This window comes from Dama dama, chromosome 32 (assembly GCF_033118175.1).
Source record: "Dama dama isolate Ldn47 chromosome 32, ASM3311817v1, whole genome shotgun sequence".
NCBI classification, from domain to species: Eukaryota; Metazoa; Chordata; class Mammalia; order Artiodactyla; family Cervidae; genus Dama; species Dama dama.
Genome location: NC_083712.1, coordinates 29,569,956 through 29,588,771, shown reverse-complemented (window position 1 = coordinate 29,588,771; position 18,816 = coordinate 29,569,956). Strand labels below are relative to the sequence as shown.

General features: G+C 37.3%; 1 protein-coding gene across 3 annotated transcripts in view; it reads right to left on the bottom strand.

Annotated features, from left to right (window-relative positions):
• The window catches only part of DLC1 (DLC1 Rho GTPase activating protein), a 409,749-nt gene that overhangs the window by 200,279 nt on the left and 190,654 nt on the right, over positions 1-18,816 (bottom strand). For all 3 annotated transcript variants that reach the window (XM_061134629.1, XM_061134633.1, XM_061134628.1), the window contains exon 5: positions 2,843-2,876. In XM_061134629.1, coding sequence (XP_060990612.1) covers positions 2,843-2,876 — 34 coding nt within the window. The remainder of the gene's footprint in view (positions 1-2,842; positions 2,877-18,816) is intronic.

Below are 18,816 nucleotides of genomic sequence, written 5' to 3'. Positions count from 1 at the left end.
CTTAAGAATTATTAATAGCATGCTCCCTAAATGATTTTGTTCAGAGCTTCACAAAGCCTGGTGAAGCTGGTTCCAGTTGGCTTGGATGAGAGGTCACACAGATTAAAATAGACTTTCTTAATAAGAAACAATAGGCTACATTCATTTAGCCAAACAACAAAAAAAAAATGACAGGCCTTAGGGGTGGGAATGAAGCTTAATCCTATTTAAAGGCTCAATTAACCCCCAGAAGACTGAGTAGGTCCTCTGCCTTTCCTGTCACTCCTCTGTCTAGCAGAGCTTAAAAACAAAGACTCATAAAAAGGAATAAAGATATTCATATTTGTATGTAAAACACTCAAAATATTTTAAATATGGCATAATACATTTTAGAAATTTAGGAAATTGATTAGACTTTCATAGTCCTTTAAAACCTTTTGAAATGAATCATACTCTCTTTTGAATTGGCAAATCTGTTGCAAACTGAATAAAATATTCAAACATAAGCCTCTATCTTAACATATAAATTCATTGATTTAAAAAACCATTTCTTTCTTGTATTTATGTACTCAAACAAAATTGTATTTCCTCCTTCTTGTATTTCCAATTATATTTCCTTATAATATACTGTACATTCTCAAGAAATCTAAATTAGAATCCATTCTGGAGTGAATTTCAATCATTCTAATGTTTTAATGCACAAAAGCCAGGTTCTGCTCAAATCAGCCCATCCTGGGTTAAACGTCTGAGATGGGGCATCCGGGGGTCCACTTAGGTCATACATACGAATTAGTGCATCTGACCTTTCACAAATCATCTGTGAATGAAATTTATCAACTTTAAAAATTTCTGCCCCAGGAGTGTAAAAGTGACCCAAAGAGATAATTAAATAGTGACATTTAATTTCATGGGTTTTGTTGTTGTTGTTGTTGTTGTTGTTGAGGAGGAGGAAAACATCTGGGATTATGGCTTTTAAAAAGTGGTGTGTGCATTATATGTATGTTTTCTGTTTAATTAGCTCTTTGTTTTAATAAAAATGTCTTTAAGAGGAGCTTGATAACTGAGGTGCTTCTCCCTAGCACACTGACATCATTTTAGTGGCAAAAAAAGTCTTCACCTCTTCAGTCTCTCAAGCAATGGCATTTCCAGCCTTTCTCCCTCTGCCCCTCCAGCCAAGAATTCCTATCCTAATTTTCTCCTTGGGGTATGGAAGAATGTGCTGATTTTCTGGAATAAGATGACAACTTTGCTCTGTTACACCCTTTGTTTAAATGGTAGCCAATCCTGCAAATTACAGAGAATGTCACAACACAAGATAAAACACAGCTTTGGCTAACTTCCTTTTTCTTTGTGATGCAAATGCACTCTTCACCATTAATGTTTTGTTCTAAGGAGATAGCTAATATATTAATTATTGAAGGTATTAGAGCTCGGTAATGGTAATTTGAATCTGTTTAGTATATATCATTAGTCCAGCGCATGATACCAACACATGATAAACTGAGCAGTTTTTCTCTTGAACTGACACAAGATACCAGTTCCATGTTTTTCTTTTATTTGGAAGGTTTACCTTTCAACATATTAGACACAAGAGGCTAGACACAGCCTAAACAGAGGAGAACACTTTAGCTCTTGGAAGGACATAAACTATGAAAACTTGTGTGTGAAAACTATCTGGCAGCAAAAATCGAGTCACTGAACTTGACACAACATCCCCCATAAAACAATCCTATCAGAACAACTCTAATGCATTAGTGTAAAGTCACCTGAAGTCATGACATCTTTTAGATGATTCTATAAACTTTTAATTTGGCTTTTAAAAATTACACACATCAAAGAGCTAAGTGATGTGCTTTAAGCTTGGTAAAGCACCTTTAATCTGTTTTTTAAAAAGATTTTTTTCGTTTTTTTACACAGAAAACGTAAGACTATATTGAGGATGATCAACAGATTGTTAAAAAGCATACCATTCCACCAACCTGAGTCTAATTTTTCATATTTCTGCATTTCTCATTAATCCTCATCCACTTCCCATGATACTGTTAAATAGTTATAATTATAGCACAGAACACAGAAATATATTATCATTTTTCTCTAATGAACTATCCATATCGCTTCACAATTATATTTTTGATGGTATGACATAATCTTTAAACAAGCACATCTTTTTCTAGGACTACTAAACAGGCTACTAAAATTTTTAAAAACCCTTCATAATCTTGGTCCCTCAGTAGCCTCAGGGGACTGGTTCCGGGACTCCCTGGTGGACACCGAAGTCCACGTACGCTCAAGTCTCTTACATAAAATGGCCCAGTACTTATATACAACCTACACACATCCTCCTACATCCTTTAAATTCATTCTAGATTAGCTATAATAACTAACACAAAGTAAATGCTATGTAAATAGTTGCCTCTGTGGCAAATTCCAGTTTTTCTCTTTTGGATCTTTCTGGAAATCTTTGCTTTTTCAAATATTTTTGACCCAGATTGGTTGAGTCCATGGATGCAGAACCCGTGGATACAAAGGGCTGGCTGTAGGAGCAACAGATCTCCAAAGACCATTCCTCAGTATACTGAACAACATCTAATTATTTTTCTCAAGAAAACAGTTGTGATCACATTTACAATTAAGGCCACAAGAATTACACACCTTATTCTAACAAGATATAATGTTATGTTAGAAAACCATATTTTTTCCTCGCATTTTGAGCAAAACTTATTTTTCTAGGAATTCAACCATAACTTTTGCCCAGAAACTGAGGAGATGTATGCATTTTAGATATTTAATGAAATGTCCATATGAAAGATGGAATTTTATTCTGAAATAGATAGGAGTGAAAACAAAACCAGTGTCAACTTACCAGCCTTTTCCTTCTCTGAAATACCTGGAATCGCCTGAAAAAGAAAAAAAGTCACAAATTGTGGTATCATTAGAAGGAAATAGCAAATAATATTATTAGGAAGAATATGATGCCCCATAAATGAAGCAAAAATTAAATACAGCCTGACACTAATAATATCAGAGAAGAGGAACTGAATAGACATTTTTTTTTTTTCCAAAGAAGGCATATAAATGGCAAACAAGCACATGAAAGGTGTTCACCATCACTAATCATCAGGGACACGCAAATCAAAGCCACAATGAGACATCAACTCACACATATAGAATGTCATCATCAAAAAGACAAGAGATGATTAGTATAGGTGAGCATGTGGAGAAAAGGGAACCATTGTGCACTGATAGTGGGAATGTAATTTGGTACAACTATTATGAAAAATAGAATGGAGGTTTCTCAAAAAGTTAAAAATATTTTATACTTTCCATATATATGATCCAACAATCCCACATCTGAGTATATATGTCTAAAGAAAAGGAAAGAGGATATCAGAGGTATCTGCACTCCCATTTGCATTGCAATATTATCTACAATGGCCAATATATGGTAAAAGCCTAAGTGCCCACTGATGGATGAATGGATAAAGAAGATGTGGTATGCATGTGTGTGTGTGGTTGTGTGTGTGTGTGTGTGTGTGTGTGTGTGTAATATTATTCAGGCCTGAATAAGAAGGAAATCATACCATCTGTTATAACATGTACCTTGAAGGCATTATGCAAAGTGAAATAAAGACAAATACAACATGGTATTTTTAATATGTGGAATCTTAAAAAAAAAAAAAGCATGAAACAGAGAGAGTAGAAAAGTGGTTGCCAGGGGCTGATGGAGTGGGAGAAATAGGGAAGAATTAGTGAAAGGTATAAATGTTCAGCTATAAGATGAATAAGGTCTAAGGATTTAATGTAAAGCATGGGGATTATAGTTGATAACTATATTATACAATTGATTTTTTTTAAGAGAGTAGAATTCAAATGTTCTCACCAAAAAAAGACAAATATGTGACAAGATATGTGATGGATATGTTAATTAACAAAAGAGGGAATCCTTTCACAATGGATGTTTCGTGTGCTTAGTCACTCAGTTGTGTCCGACTCTTTGTGAGCCCGTGGACTGTAGCCCATCAGGCTCCTCCGTCCATGGGATTTCCCAGGCAAGAATACTGGAGTGGGTTGCCATTTCTTCCTCCAGGGGATCTCCCAACCCAGGGATTAAGCCTGCATCTCCCGTGTCTCCTGCATTGCAGGCAGATTCTTTACCCTCTGAGCCATCAGGGAAGCCCTTCACAATGTATACATCAATCAAATGATGTATCTGACTTGATATATATTAATCATCAATCAAGTGATGATTGATTTGATATGTATATATCAAATCACTACAATGCACACTTTAAATGTCTTAAAATTTTATTTGACAATTATACTTCAATGAAGCTGAAAAGAAAAAAAGAGAGAGCTGTGCACCATCGTAAAGTCACTAGATCCAGCTAAGCTCATTGTAAATCAGTCATGTAATTGTTTTCCTCTCTGAAGACAGACTCATCTCACCCTTAAAAGGTATTGCAATAAATGAAACTAAAAACACTTTGAATTTGGATCGAATTTTTTATAGTTCAATTTCTTTGTCCTATTTTGGTAGGCAAAGAAAGTTAATTGTTTGGTCAGTATCTGAGCCTTTCAAGTCTCTGTCCAGTCCTCTCAAGGTTCAGATTCCTCCTTGATAAAAGGGGGATAAGTACCTCGACTTCACAGGGCTGCTGAAAGCACCAGATGTAGTGGCTTCTGTAAAGCACATGAGGTCCTTGGGAAAAGACAGCCGCTCTATTTGCTACTATGGGCACTGGTCCAATGAGCGAATTACTGAAATGAGAGGTTTAGAAGTTCAATTCCTAGTAACGATTATCTATCACTATTATTTAGAAACTAGAGTTCAGGATGAGATGTCTTCAACAGACTTTAAGGCAGAATAGTGTAGTTCTACTCCTTGTGGATACCTTAAAACAAACTAAGGAAGTGAGCTTCTGATTGCCATTCACCTCAGCCACTCATGTATAAAATACAGTTAGCATGAGGGCATTAACTTTTATTGGAAAGCCTTTTATAAATCTATTTGGCCCACTGTGATTTCACGCTTTCTACGCCACAACCGCTGACCACACAAGATGTCTACAAGCATGTCTCTCTCCCCTTCTTTAGGGGATAAAGTCTTCAGAGTTGAAGGAAGGAAAATAGGCTCAAATGGGAAATTAATTTTGCTGCACATGTGTATGAGAGAGAGCGAGAGAGGGAGAGAGGGAATTTCACGTGCACCTCTATTTTAGATCAGCCTAAGAAAATAATATCAATCTCCATTTTTAGAAATCTCAAAGATCAAGACTCATATCTTTGTGAGATATTGATTATTGTTGAGAACCTCACCTTTGGAATTTACAGGATTTGGAGATTGATGCAGTTTTTCAAATAAGGGAAAAATCTATGGATAAAAAAAATGGAGGAGGATTTGTTTTGGCAAGCTTGATCTACCATGAAAGCATATTTTGATTTAATCTTGATCTACCTTTAGTTGTTCACTTCTTGTTCTCTGGCTGTGAATGCTGACTCTGCATCCTGGCAAAGATGCAGCCCTGAGGAGAACATCCAGTTGTTAAATGGCAGAGTGGAGGACCACATCCAGACAGCAGGGCATCAGATGGACTGCACAGGCTTCCAGCCCTGTCCTCAGCACCCTTTTATTTACAGCAAGATCATCTGATTTCTTCTTTGTTTCAAGAAAAACTTCTCTGATTCTGTCTTCCCTTGACAAGAAAGTCATCCTACAGCTTTGGCAATGTTTGTTTACTTCTTATGTCTCTATTTTGGGAAAGGTCTAAGAATGGAATTAAATCCATACTATATATTTTAAACCTAGCCCCAGATTTGTCCCCTGACTAGAGATAAGGGCTTTTAAATTAAATTTTGTCTTTTGTTTCATGCAAATAAGTAACAAAACAAAATAGAAACCCTTTCATTACAAGATTGTAAAGGGTGGTAATAGGTAATTGGCTCAGATGGTAAAGAATCTGCCTGCAGTCCAGGAGACCCATGTTTGAACCCTGGTTTGGGAAGATCCCCTGGAGAAGGAAATAGCTGCCCACTCCAGTATTTTTGCCTAAAGAATCCCATGGACAGAGGGGCTTGGCGGGCTACAGTCCATGAGGTCGCATCGAGTCAGACACGACTGAGGGACTAACAGTTTCACTTTCATGGAGAAAGGTCCTCAGTGTATGAAGAGCTAACACTTACTAAGTTCTCAGTATGCACAAGGTACAGTTTTAAGATTTTATCTGCATAAACTCACTCAATCCTTAGACCAACTCCATTAAGTCTTAAAAAGTATAGTAAGTTTTGTGAGGTCACATTAATAGAATGGAAGCCAGGACACAACTACCCACATGCTGATCTTCGAGATCACTAATTTCAAAACACTAATAATCAAAGTATTTTGAAACAAAGGAGAAGAAAGATTTGCAGAGGCCCTATGGGCAGATATTGACTTAGACCACAAAATACTTGTGCAGGATGTCTGTATGAAACATTCAGAAATTCTCTAAATAAGCTCTCTCTTCTTATGGCTAAAGTGTTTTAGACAAATTGAATGTCTTACCCCAATTCCAAGGTGACCAGTGACAAGCCTTCTCCATATTTTATTCTATTTGATTACAAAGTGTGTAACCAAGCATGTATAAGTAAATATTTAATAAAGATATTAATCATGTTGCCCTATCAAACAAAAATATTTTAGCCTCCAAATAGCCAGATCCAATATGTCATGTAGACAGTGCCAGTTACTTTAGAATATCACCCCATGCTCTGCATGATTCTTTAAGTTACCAAAACTCACCTCCATTAAATAACTGCAATGGCCGTATCAGCACATGGAGAAAGGAAAGTCAAAGTTTAATGTACCCAACATTTAATAACTTTTCTTTTAAAGTATAATCACATAGTAATAACAGCTGGATATCCTTCAGCTGATTTATATTTGAATTTGAGGGAGAACCATCTCTTTAGAAAATGGTTTATGAATACACTGATTAGATCTGTGAAATTTTCTAGGGATGAAAGGCAATAAATTTTAAAAAATGCTGACACCTGGTTTTCAATTAATTAAAGCTATTTGTTGTTTCTTAATTAGCAGCAACTTTTTTTTTTTTTTTTTGTGGAATTCATGATCCAGTTGAAAAAGATACAGGAGAATAGTTCCACTCAGAGGCTGCTGAATGACAATGATTAGCACACTTATTGGAGTGCTACCCAGGCAGAAATGGTATGGTTTTCCTGGGTGTTGAACCCCTGGGGAGAAAGTGCTGGTCAGGAGATTTCTTTTTGCCTTTGATGTAAGAATACTGGAGTGGGCTGCCATTTCCTTCTCCAGAGGATTTTCCCACTTGGGATCAAACTCAGGTCTCCAGCATGGCAGGCGGATTCTTTACCCCTGAGCCACCAGGGAAGCGCATTTCTGGGCTTGGAAAAAAAAAAATCACTTCATGCAAGCTGTCTGTATCGTCTGGTACAAAGTAGGTGTTCATCAAATTTTTGTGGGAATAAAAAACCAAGTGTATATTTGTATATATAGCTTAAGTAATATGCTTGACTGTTGCTTATGAGAAAGCTCCCATAAAAAGCATATTTTTGAATTCATTAGGGGTTCTTTGTTAATAGCTGCCATATGTTTCATTTGAACTGTATCCTCAGGAAGTGATTTAACATTTCTGGCAATAAAGCAATTAAGTAGGATTTTCCTGCTGGCCATATGGGTTCGCTGTAACTTCATATTTTCTTCTCTCATTTCTCAATGGAACAAAGGGAAGTCTACTAATAACTTCCAAATGAGAGAAAAAAAAATATTCATGGTCTTTTGTTATTTTTCTCTGTGATATTCAAATGATAGGCAACAACCTTTTCTGTGGCTATCCTTACCTTCCAGTAGTTCTCCACACGCAAAGATTTTCATTTATGTTGATTTGTTGAGGTGTTTTACAATTGAATTTTTTAAAAGCCATTAAAGAGAAAGCTTTTTAGTAAAAGGGGAGGAAACAACTTGCTTTCTTTTAATGAAGTCTTTTAAAGCTGTGTGTGGGAACCTAGACTGTGTGTGCGTCTGTTTATGTTTCTGGACATGAAACGTGTTGGGGAAATGCTCATTTTGATGTACCTTGCGGAAATGCTGTAGACATACGTTGATTCATTTGGTCTGTTGCTAGAATAGCTTTCTGCGCTTACAGAAGGACCTCAGCTGGATACCTTCTAGGAATTTATACCAACTACACAGAAGCTGCTAACATAAATAGCAACATAAGTAATGGATGTTGTATCTGAATCCATTTTATAAAATGACAATTAAAACATTCTAATTGATCTTGGTGATTTCTAAGTTCATCTTAATGATTTCAGGTGAAAATGGAGCAGGATTTTTCCCCTTTAATATGTCATTTTTATTAATATGTCAAGTCATATACATTGTTGCTGTTGTTCAGTTGCTAAGGTATGTTCGACTCTTTGCGACCCCGTGCACTGCAGTACGCTAGACTTCCCTGTCCTTCACTATCTCCTGGAGTTTGTCCAAACTCATGTCTATTGTGTCCATGATGCCATCCAACCGTCTCACCCTCTATCACTCCCTTCTCCTCTTGCTCTTAATCTTTCCCAGCATCAGGGTCTTTTCCAATGAGTCGGCTCTTCGCATCAGGTGGCCTGATGCTCCAAAGTATTGGAGCTTCAGCGTCAGCACCATCCCTTCTAATGAATATTCAGGGTTGATTTTCTTTAGGACTGACCATTTGATCTCCTTGCCATCCAAAGGACTCTCAAGAGTCTTCTCCAGCATCTACAGTTCGAAACCATCAATTCTTCAGTGCTCAGTCTTTTTTTATGATCCAACTCTCACATTTGTACCTAACTACAGGAAAAACCATAGGACCTATATATATGGACCTTTGTTGGCAAAGTGATGTCTCTGCTTTTTAATACCCTGTCTAGGTTTGTCATAGTTTACCTTCCAAGGAGAAAGAGTCTTTTAATTTCATGACTGTAGTCACCATCTGCAGTGATTTTGGAGCCCAAGAATATAATCTAATATAAAAATATATAATATATATACATATATAATACAGAAATGTATATATATAAATAAATTATATATATATAATATATTATACAGAAATGTATTTATATATCATCTATGTAAGTTATTTTTTTCTTAGTGTTTTGGAATTGGGATGATACCAATTGGGATGATACCATCAAGAAGGCCTTTTGAAAGAATTCCCTGGTGGTCCAGTGGTTAGGACTCCACACTTCTGCAGGGGGAAACAGTTCTTTCTGCTTGGTCCCACAAACCATTAAAAAAGTAAAAGCCCTTTGAAAGTCACCCCCATACAACAAGGGACAGCGATGAGAGGCTGAAAGATTCTACTTGTAGGTTTCATGTAGGGAAAAATGCTATCATTTATTTTGTCCTTTCTGTCTTTAGAGGTAGTGCTTATTTTGTATGTTTTCAAATATTAGAGATGTTGATGCAGAAATGTCTGGAATACTGTCTTTTTCTATAGGAATTTTTCTCTATTTGCCTTCTTAAAAATGGGAAGAATCAGTGACAGAGTAAATTATTCCTTTCCTTTAAAAACATTCCCTTTTATTCCCACAAAATATTATACAGTAAATTTCAAAGTGCATAATTATGTCCATAAAAATTGCAAGAAAATGTTCCTCAGTGATGGAACTCCCTCAGTCTCAGAGGAGAGCATATAAGAGTCCATTGTGGGCACAATGGACAACAGGAAGAGGTTGGAAAGTCACTTTTTTTTTGAAGACATGAAAGACAACATTAAAGGAAAGTAGGTACACTGGAAAATGGGTTTGTTTCCATGTCTATTTACAGACTCTTTTGAAATGACTCCTGTCTGTGATATTGTTAACCAGTCAATGATTTCTGTTTGCTTTCATCTGAACAAAGAAGTTCATTGAGAAAGCTGTGTCTGATTGGCAATCTGATGTCATCTGTTGTGGTTTACAAAGTCTTTCTCCAGCTTTGACAGTCATTTTCACTGAAAACATGGACTTTATTTTTAGAGCAGTTTTAGGTTTACAACAAAACTGAGAAGAAGCTACAGAGACTTCCCCCTAAGTCCCTTGCCTGGACACTTGCATAGCCTTACGATTATCAATAACTCCCACCAAAATGGTACACTTGTTACAACTGATTGGCCTACATCGTCACATTATTAGCACTCAAAGTTCATAGTTTATATTCATGTTCACTCTAGGTGTGGTCTATTCTACAAGTTTGGACAAATAAATAAGGACAGGAAAAAAGTGAGTGTTAGCTGCTCAGTTGTGTCTGACTCTTTGTGAAGGCCAAGCTTCTCTGTTGGTGGAATTCTCGAGGCAAGAATATTGGAATGGGTAGCCATTTCCTTCTCCAGGGGATTTTCCCGACCCGGGGATCAAATCTGGGTCTCTCGCATTGCAGGCAGATTCTTTATCGTCTGAGCCATCAGGAAAGCCCCTATATAAGGACATGTATCCACCATTATAGTATTGTAGAGAACAGTTTCATTGCTCTAAAAATCCCCTGTAAATCCTCTGTACTCTATTCATCCCTCTCTCCTTCCTAACCCCTGGTGACCACTGATGTTTTTATTGTTCCCATAGTTTTGCCTTTGCCAGAATATCATATAGTTGGAATCAATGTAGCCTTTTCAGATTGGCTTTTTTTTCCACTTAGCAATGTGCACTTAAAGGTTCCTCTGTGTCTTTTCATAGCTTGACAGCTCATTTCTTCTTAGCACTAGATATGTTCCATTGTGTCAATGTCTTAGTTTTTTACCCATTCACCTACTGAAGGACCTCTAGGTTGCTTTCAGATTTTGGCAATTATGAATAAAGCTCCTATAAATGTCTGTGTGCAAGTTTTCAATTTCATTGAGTAAATACTAAAGAGTGCAATTGCTGTAAACGTGGGTTTAGTTTTGAAATGTTCATTTTTTGATGAATAGAAATGTGAACAGTTGTATTAAATAAGTTGCAGTGGGTTTACCCTTCTCACTTCTATAGTCTCATCTAATAGTGTGTGAGATTCATGAGCAGAGAACAAAGTTCTTACTTTAATATATGGTTAATAGTTGAAAGATGACTGGTGAGACTTCCCTGGTGGTCCAGTGGTTGAAAATCCACCTTCCAATGCAGGGAACATAGGTTCACCCCCTAATCAGGGAACTAACATCTCACACGCCACAACTAGAGAGGCCCGCACACTGCCAACTGCTGAGCCTGCTCACCCTAGAGCTTGTGTTCCACAATAATAGAAGCCTGTGTGCTGCAATTAGAGAAAGGCTGTGCACTATAATGGAGACTCAGGGCAGCCAGAAATTCAAAAAACTAAATTAAAAAAAAGATGACTAGTGATGATCCTCTTTTCCTGACCCTTTCCAGATATAATCTAACACACACCTCCCTTTCAAGAGCAGCATGGAGATTGCTCACTGGTTTAACAATGTGCATCAGACCCAAGTAGCTCGAGACAGCTCACTCCCGATTGATGGAAGCGTCAGGTGTGGCTGCCGTACGCGTCCTCGGTGGACAAGCCATTTTGTGCTCTGGTGCCTGCTGCAGCCTACAGGATACAGAGTCTGGTGAGCTAGGAGGAGATGTGGGCGAGGTGCATGTGACGTGTGCATACATGAAATGTGTGGGGAAGCAAAGGTGGAGCAATTCTGCCATAGAATGTACAGAGCAGCAGGGGCCGTCCTGCTACAGTGGTGCTCGTTATTCACTGTAGGAAAATCTTCAATAATAATAGAATTGTTGGGTAGCAGGTTTCTTTTTTTTTTTTTCCAGTAGTTATTAATATAATTAATTTTAACAGCTCCTTTAACTCTCAAAAACATCCCAGTTTGGATAATAATTTATATGAGAACAAGGATTCCATCAACAGCATCCCATGTCCCTGGTTTTAGGGTAGGTTTGGCCTGTGGAAAGCCCCAGTATGAGATATAAGGCTGTGATATTATTTATAATAAGAAATGTATCTTTGGATCTTCCATCCCTTTCCTAGCACAGGGTTCCTAAAAACACTTGGAATTTTCTAAGTTAGGAGAGTGATAAAAAGTGTCTTCTGTTATGCTAATGAGGTGACTTTTGACCCCTCTTAGAGACCAGGGCTGGCTGCCAGTGCAGCTGGGGACCGAGTTCAGTTGCCAGTGGTCAGCAAATTGCCAGGAGTCACGCCTATGTAAGGAGCCTCTAGGAAAACCCAAATGGCCAGCTTCTGGGTTGATGAACACCTGGAGATCGGAGGAGACTGGTGTACTTGGAGAGGGCATGTTCCCATACCTACCCCTTTGCAGTTCTTCCATCTGGCTGTCCCTGAGTTATCTCCTTTCACAACAAACCACTAGTCTAGTAGCTAAAATGTTTCTCTGAGCTCTGCAAGCCACTATATCAGCTTAGTGCAACCCAAAGAGGGAGTCAGTGGAACCTCCAGTCTACAGCCTGTTGGTCTGAAGCACAGGTGATCACCTGGGCTTACAAGTGGCATCTGATGTGGAGGGAGGGGGCAGTCTGTGTGACTGAAGCCTCAACACGTGGGATCTGATGTGACCTCCAGGTGGATAGTGTCAGAGCTGAGTTAAATGGAAGGATACTCAGCGATGTCTAAAGAAATGCTTGGTAGTGTGGAGGAGACCCTCTCCCACATTGGAAATTGATTCCTAAACCCCTCTAAAGGGGAAGGATTATTTATTCCTGTGGATCCTACAGTTGCCTTGAACTGTCCTTTTACCCAGGGTCATCACTGCTCTTCTCAAGCAGCTAACTCTGCAGACTTTTCCCCTCTGGGTCCTGCTAACTTCTCTTTGGGGCCTCAAGGTGGTCATGGCTCAGCTAGGAGTATGCCCTACTGGTTATTGCACTAACCCTTGTATTTCTCCTCCCTTATGACTTTGTAAATAGTCCCTTTGTAACTGATCCTTCCCTCCATATAATCCTATTTTAAGTGCTTCTTCTATTTCCTACTGGAGCCCGAATTGGTACACTTCTCTTCCTTTCTTTCTTCTACGAATGTGCACAAAAATTCCATTTCTCCACTTGCTCCCCTCTCTCTCTCTGTGGGGCATTATGTAGGGTACAGATGATAATAAAATAAAAAGCCTTAAGAACCACTGATGTATCTTTTAATGTCTATTTCAGTCCCAGAAAACTGCATTTCAAAATAGGTCAATGAATTGTGAGCCTTCTGAGAAATGAAGTTTGTGACACTGACACATTTTCAACTTATGCTAATATTGACAAGGTTAGAATCATTGAGGATAAGGAATATAAGACTTGGGGAGAGCAATGCACTCAGAGAAGGCATGAAAGCCTGTAAACTATAAGATTAAGAATATGAACAGTTAGACACATTTTTGTTTTTAAATTTAGATGGAAGGATTGGAAAGATAGTTAGCCATAGCAAGTTTGAAATCATCAACATCCAGCTAGAAGTGCTTCAATGCTAATTTTCTATATGAAACTTGTTAAGTGTATTTTGCACATTAGCCATAAAAGTGAGACTTTGTAGACATACGAGGGCCAACTGAAACTGAAACATAACTTTAGAAGTCAGATAACATTTTGACTTCATCATTAAGTAAAAGTTCTGCTAAATATGTTTTCAACAAATATTTATCAAAGGCTGAGTAGGAGATAGAAGGTGGTGGGAGAAAGCAATGGTCCAGAGTTTTAGAGAAAAGACAGGGTTGAAATGACCATGTGCACCACTTCTTTGACTACTATCTCTAAGGAACGAGTGCTCGTGTCTTCCCAGGGTGGATACCCAGGCAGGGAGGAAACAGGCAGGGTGGGGATGGCCTGGATTAAAGGCACTAGGCAGAGCCAAATGGGGAGGCAGAGTATAGAAGGGGAGATGTTTGAAGCGGGACCATTAAGAGACCTGTGTTTACAGAGGCAGGCGGAAGCTGAGAAGGACAGAAAGAGGTTGAGAAAGGAAAGGTGGAGAGAGAAATGGGTCAAGAAGAGTCACGTGATTGTAGGGATCAGAAAGGGTAGTATTTTGGGAAAAGCTGGACAAAATGGTAAACTGCCTCACTGCCATAGGGAACAGCAACACGTATTAAGAGGTGACTCTTATCCAGTACCTACTCTGTGCCAGGCACTCTTCTAAGCACCTGGCACATATTAATTCATATAATATTAATAAAGTGTGTAAGTTCCTCAGTCGTGTCCAACTCTTTGCGACCCTATGGACTGTAACCTGCCAGGCTCCTCTGTCCATGGAATTCTCCAGGCAAGAAAATTGGAGTGGGTTGCCATGGCCTCCTCCAGGGGATCTTCCTGACCCAGGGATCGAACTCTAGTCTCTTACGTCTCCTGAGTTGGCAGATGGGTTCTTTACCACTAGCACCCCCTGGGAAGCCACAACTGAGTGAGCTCTCTCCTAAGCCAGGTGCTGACAAGGGGCACTTCAGATGGAGCTCGCTATCACAGACCTGGGATTTTTCATCCATCAGCAGGGATGCCAAATGGCTAGTTTATACTTAGAAGGGGTATACCTTTCACCATGGTCAAAGTAATTGGTTTAGTGGATAGTTTATAAAAATGTTTGTGATTATGAGCACATCAACAAAAATGAAAGCATATAGGAAGCCTAGAATAGACACCTGACCCCAGAGAGCAACTGCATGATAACTGAGATCCCATTTCTTCTCCATAGCAAAGAATCCTCGCAGAAATCATGTTATCAAAACTGCCCCACTATTGTCTGCTTCCTTCAATCCACTCCTTGGATCCTTCTCCAAGCATTGTTCAATTCTGTGACTTATTGTTTAAGCTGAAAAAAGCTAGTTTGGGTTTTAAATGATCAAACTGGCACTAAGTTAAAAAAAAAAACCTATTCTAAACATTAACAAGATGCCACTCTATTATCTTAAACTCTCTTTGATCTCCATTTGGAATATATGGCCTCATGGTGACTTCTGCTCTCTATGAAGTGGGTTAAAAACTTGTCCAATCAATTCTTTTTGAGAACTCAGGATCCTGTTGGGGTAACTCCAAACTTTTGTATTGGGTGCCCAACTTCATCCAAGGATCCATTTTCTGTACTTAACCAAAGAACATGTTTGGCAACATGTTTTAAAATTAAAACATGAAAATAATAAATTTCCCATTTTTAAGGATTATAATACAGTAAGATCCCAAAACCACAAAACTGATGTCATCCCAATTACTTAATATGTAGAATCTAGTATCAGGAAAGAATAACACATTTTTTGAATAGTTAGGCTTGTTAACCTATACAGGACACAGAGAAATAGTAAAGGAACTGAAGACAGTGATGTGATCCCAAAGTGAGCTAACTAATCAGTTCAGTGCATTTGGATAACAAACAGAAAGTTCTCTTTTTTCCTCTTTCCTATGAACCACTGTCTTTTTTATAGGAAATTGGCATTATATGAGCCCTGAGTCAGGAGCACACTTCATTCAATTCTCAGGGTTTTCAGAAATTTCTATCTTTATTTTTTTAGGTAAGAAACAAATATACTTTTAAAAGGATTGTTATTTGCAGGCTCTCCTGATAATGATTCACACAAAATCCACATGGCCCAGATGAAAGAGTGATCTATTTTTAAGTGTCTTCTGTAGAAATTCAGTAAATGTCTCACATTCTCTGCTAGGCCTACTTTTAATTCCCACAACTGTTTTTCTTACTATTTGGGTCAAAATTCAATTAATAAACAGTACTTTTCCATATATTCTCCATGCTGAGAACCTTGAGTACTAGAAAATTAAAGATTTATTGAGGTAGGTCTGAAAATATTTCTATTCAAATGCCTTATTTACATTAGGGTTTTGAACAACGATTTTTTTAAGAACTATAGTAAATTTTATTTTATGATATGCAAAATTAAGAATAAAAATAAATCAAAATTGCTTTGATTAAATGTTTTAATTTGTTAATCAAAACATTTAAGATAATATCTACTGGCTCTCTTAACTAATACCTATTGCTATTCAATACTCTTGATCATTTTGGTTTTGAGAAACAACCATAAAATAAACAAATAATATAGTTTTAATTGTTATAGTTAAATGTTTGGAAGATTTTTGTTCTACTCAGGCAAGGACTGTAGTATTTTTCTCTCTTTTTACCCCTTGTAAAACTTTCTTACTTTGATAGGCGCAAACTGTTACAGTGAATTTAGATTATTACCTTGGACTTCATACAGAGCTGACATTCTACTATATAATTAATCCCCAAAGGAATTAAACTGGGTATTTGGAGGACTCAGAGCGAGTTCTATAGCCTCAAGAAAATTAAACACTTTAGATCACAGTTTTCTTAGTTATAAAGTTTCAGCATATCTTTAAAGTTACAAACTTTAAATAATTCTTAATTTGTGCTGAAACGTCACGAGTTTCTCTTGGAAATGTCTGTCAGCAAAGAACTTAGCCAAACTGAAACCATATGAGTTCTAGGAAGTAATATTTCTTTACTGCATAGAGATGGTATTACCCATAGCGTTTACTGTGATAGTTTTAATATATGTCCAGAAATCTTTGACCCCCTCCTTCCTTTAAAAGCTGAAGGCTCATTCCCTTCTCCAATAAAGTATGGTGAAGGGCAACTTCGGACGTGATGTTACACAAAGCATCGCAGCTTCCTCCTTGTTCTCTCTTTTGTGTGGCCTGCACTAGGATCAGCTAGTTCCCGTACCATGAGGACACTTAAGTCCCGCTGCGTGGTTCACGTGGCAAGGAACCAAAGTCTCCTGCCAACAGCCGTGTGAGTGAGCCATATTGGAAACATCCTCCAGCCCTAGTTATGCCTTTAGAAACCTTGACAGTAAGCACAGATCAGATGCTAAGCCAGAACCAACCAACTAAGCTGCTCCTAAATTTCTGACCCACAGAAACTGTAGGATCATTCATTGTTATTTTAAGTTGTTAAATTTCAGGGTAACTTGATATGCAGCAATAAGTAACAAATCCATTTACCTGTATATTCAAATAAGGAATTTATGACTATCTTTTGTACACATCTGTGAAACTATAACTGAACTAAAATTCATCTTATTTCCTAGAGAACTAGATTTTTTTTCATGTTCCTTTAAAAGATTTTCATGGGGACTTCCCTGGCAGTCCAGCAGTTAAGAATCTGCACTTCCTTTTCAGGGGACATAGGTTCTAACCCTGGTGAGGGGACCAGGATTCCACTGCCATGCAGTATGCCCCCTCCCAAAGCCATATATTTGGAAATTAATAAACATTTCTAAATAACTCATTAAAAAAGGCTGTTTCATGTTCAAAGACATTAATTTGCTCCTACTACACAAAATCACAAATTTCCCCTGCTACAATTAAGTAGCATGTTCTTTTGTGGCAGACCTGATGTAAATAGGCAGAACAATTGGCCTCTATTCTTTACAATTTTTCTCTTATCATTCTTTGCAGCTAAGCATTCTGCTTGGGTTGATGACCATCAGTTATTAGCATATTTATTGAGTTCCTCTGGACATTTTAAGCAAAAATAAGAACTATGCACAACATAATAAAAACTTAGTTCTACTGTTAGGGAACTTAGATTTTTCAACAGGGAATGATGTGAGCATACAGTTGGGTATATGGTGTTCACACCATATTGACACATACACAGACATAAGGTAATGCAGTAAAGTGAATGCCTTATTGTTGTTATATAACAATTATATATTGTTTTATAATAATACATAAAATATAACATATATATATGTGTATAGAAATATATTAAGTATCTTAATTTATCCTTACAGTAATCCTATGTGGCATCCAACAGGCATTTCACTTGGTGGTGATATTATTTCTTTTGAAAATAGATTTTCTCTGATTATTTTTTCTGATTATATCTTAGAGACTTAAAAAATATGGAAAGATACTCTAGTGCAATGTAAGTGTAAATCAAGCCAGCAAGCTGGCTTATGAATCATGTGAAATAGTACTGTATCTCAAAGCATCCGATTCTGTGGCTTCATTAGAGCCTGTCAGCATCTGCTGCTGAGCACAGTAGGGACAGTCTGCTACTTGAAAACACTGCCTACAGGGTCTAACAAATCAGACTGAAATCTTTGAGTTTTACATCAGAGAGAGATCTGGCCATGTTTTTAAAAATTTGCATTGTTTTTGCTGCTGTTCTCTCTCAAGTGAGTTCATAAGGAAACTCTCTAAAATACCACTGAAAGTGCAGAGAAGATTTTTAGTAGCTCATATTATTGACAAACATGACGCAGACATGTCTCTAGGGCCGTTCCTCAAACATGATTTAAGGTAAGCTCCAACTTTATCAATAGGATATGACATCATTCTTTATCTTCTTTTCTATGTTAATCTGAATAAGATCTTAGCTTCCAAATCAAATTCAAACCATGTACTTTTACTAAAGAGGTAGAAAATGGAAATTTTTTGTTTTTTTTTACAAATTATAATTTTATTGCACAACAAGCATTTGTAGAGTCTTTATTAAACAAAAGTTAGAACTTAAACCAACCAAAATACAATTATAGTTGTGTTTTCCTTGATAAACATCGAAAGTGTTATGTTTGTGTGTAAAATATACATACATAAGATACGTACATACATACATACATAACACATTTTAAGGCCATTATTAGAGTATCAAATAGTCTTTTGACTATACTTTGGTGATGCTACGAAATGATTATTTACCATAAGATAATGCAAGTGACTGACTTGTTTAAACACTAAGTGCTAAAAACATTTCTGCTTTTCTTGAAATTACATGGGCATGTAAATGACTTCACAAACAGACACACCTGGGAGTGAGGAGCACAACAAAGAATTTTTTTAAAAGAATTTTGTAACTAATGGCAATTATTTTACAAAACAACTGAAAAAATAAATGAGAAAACA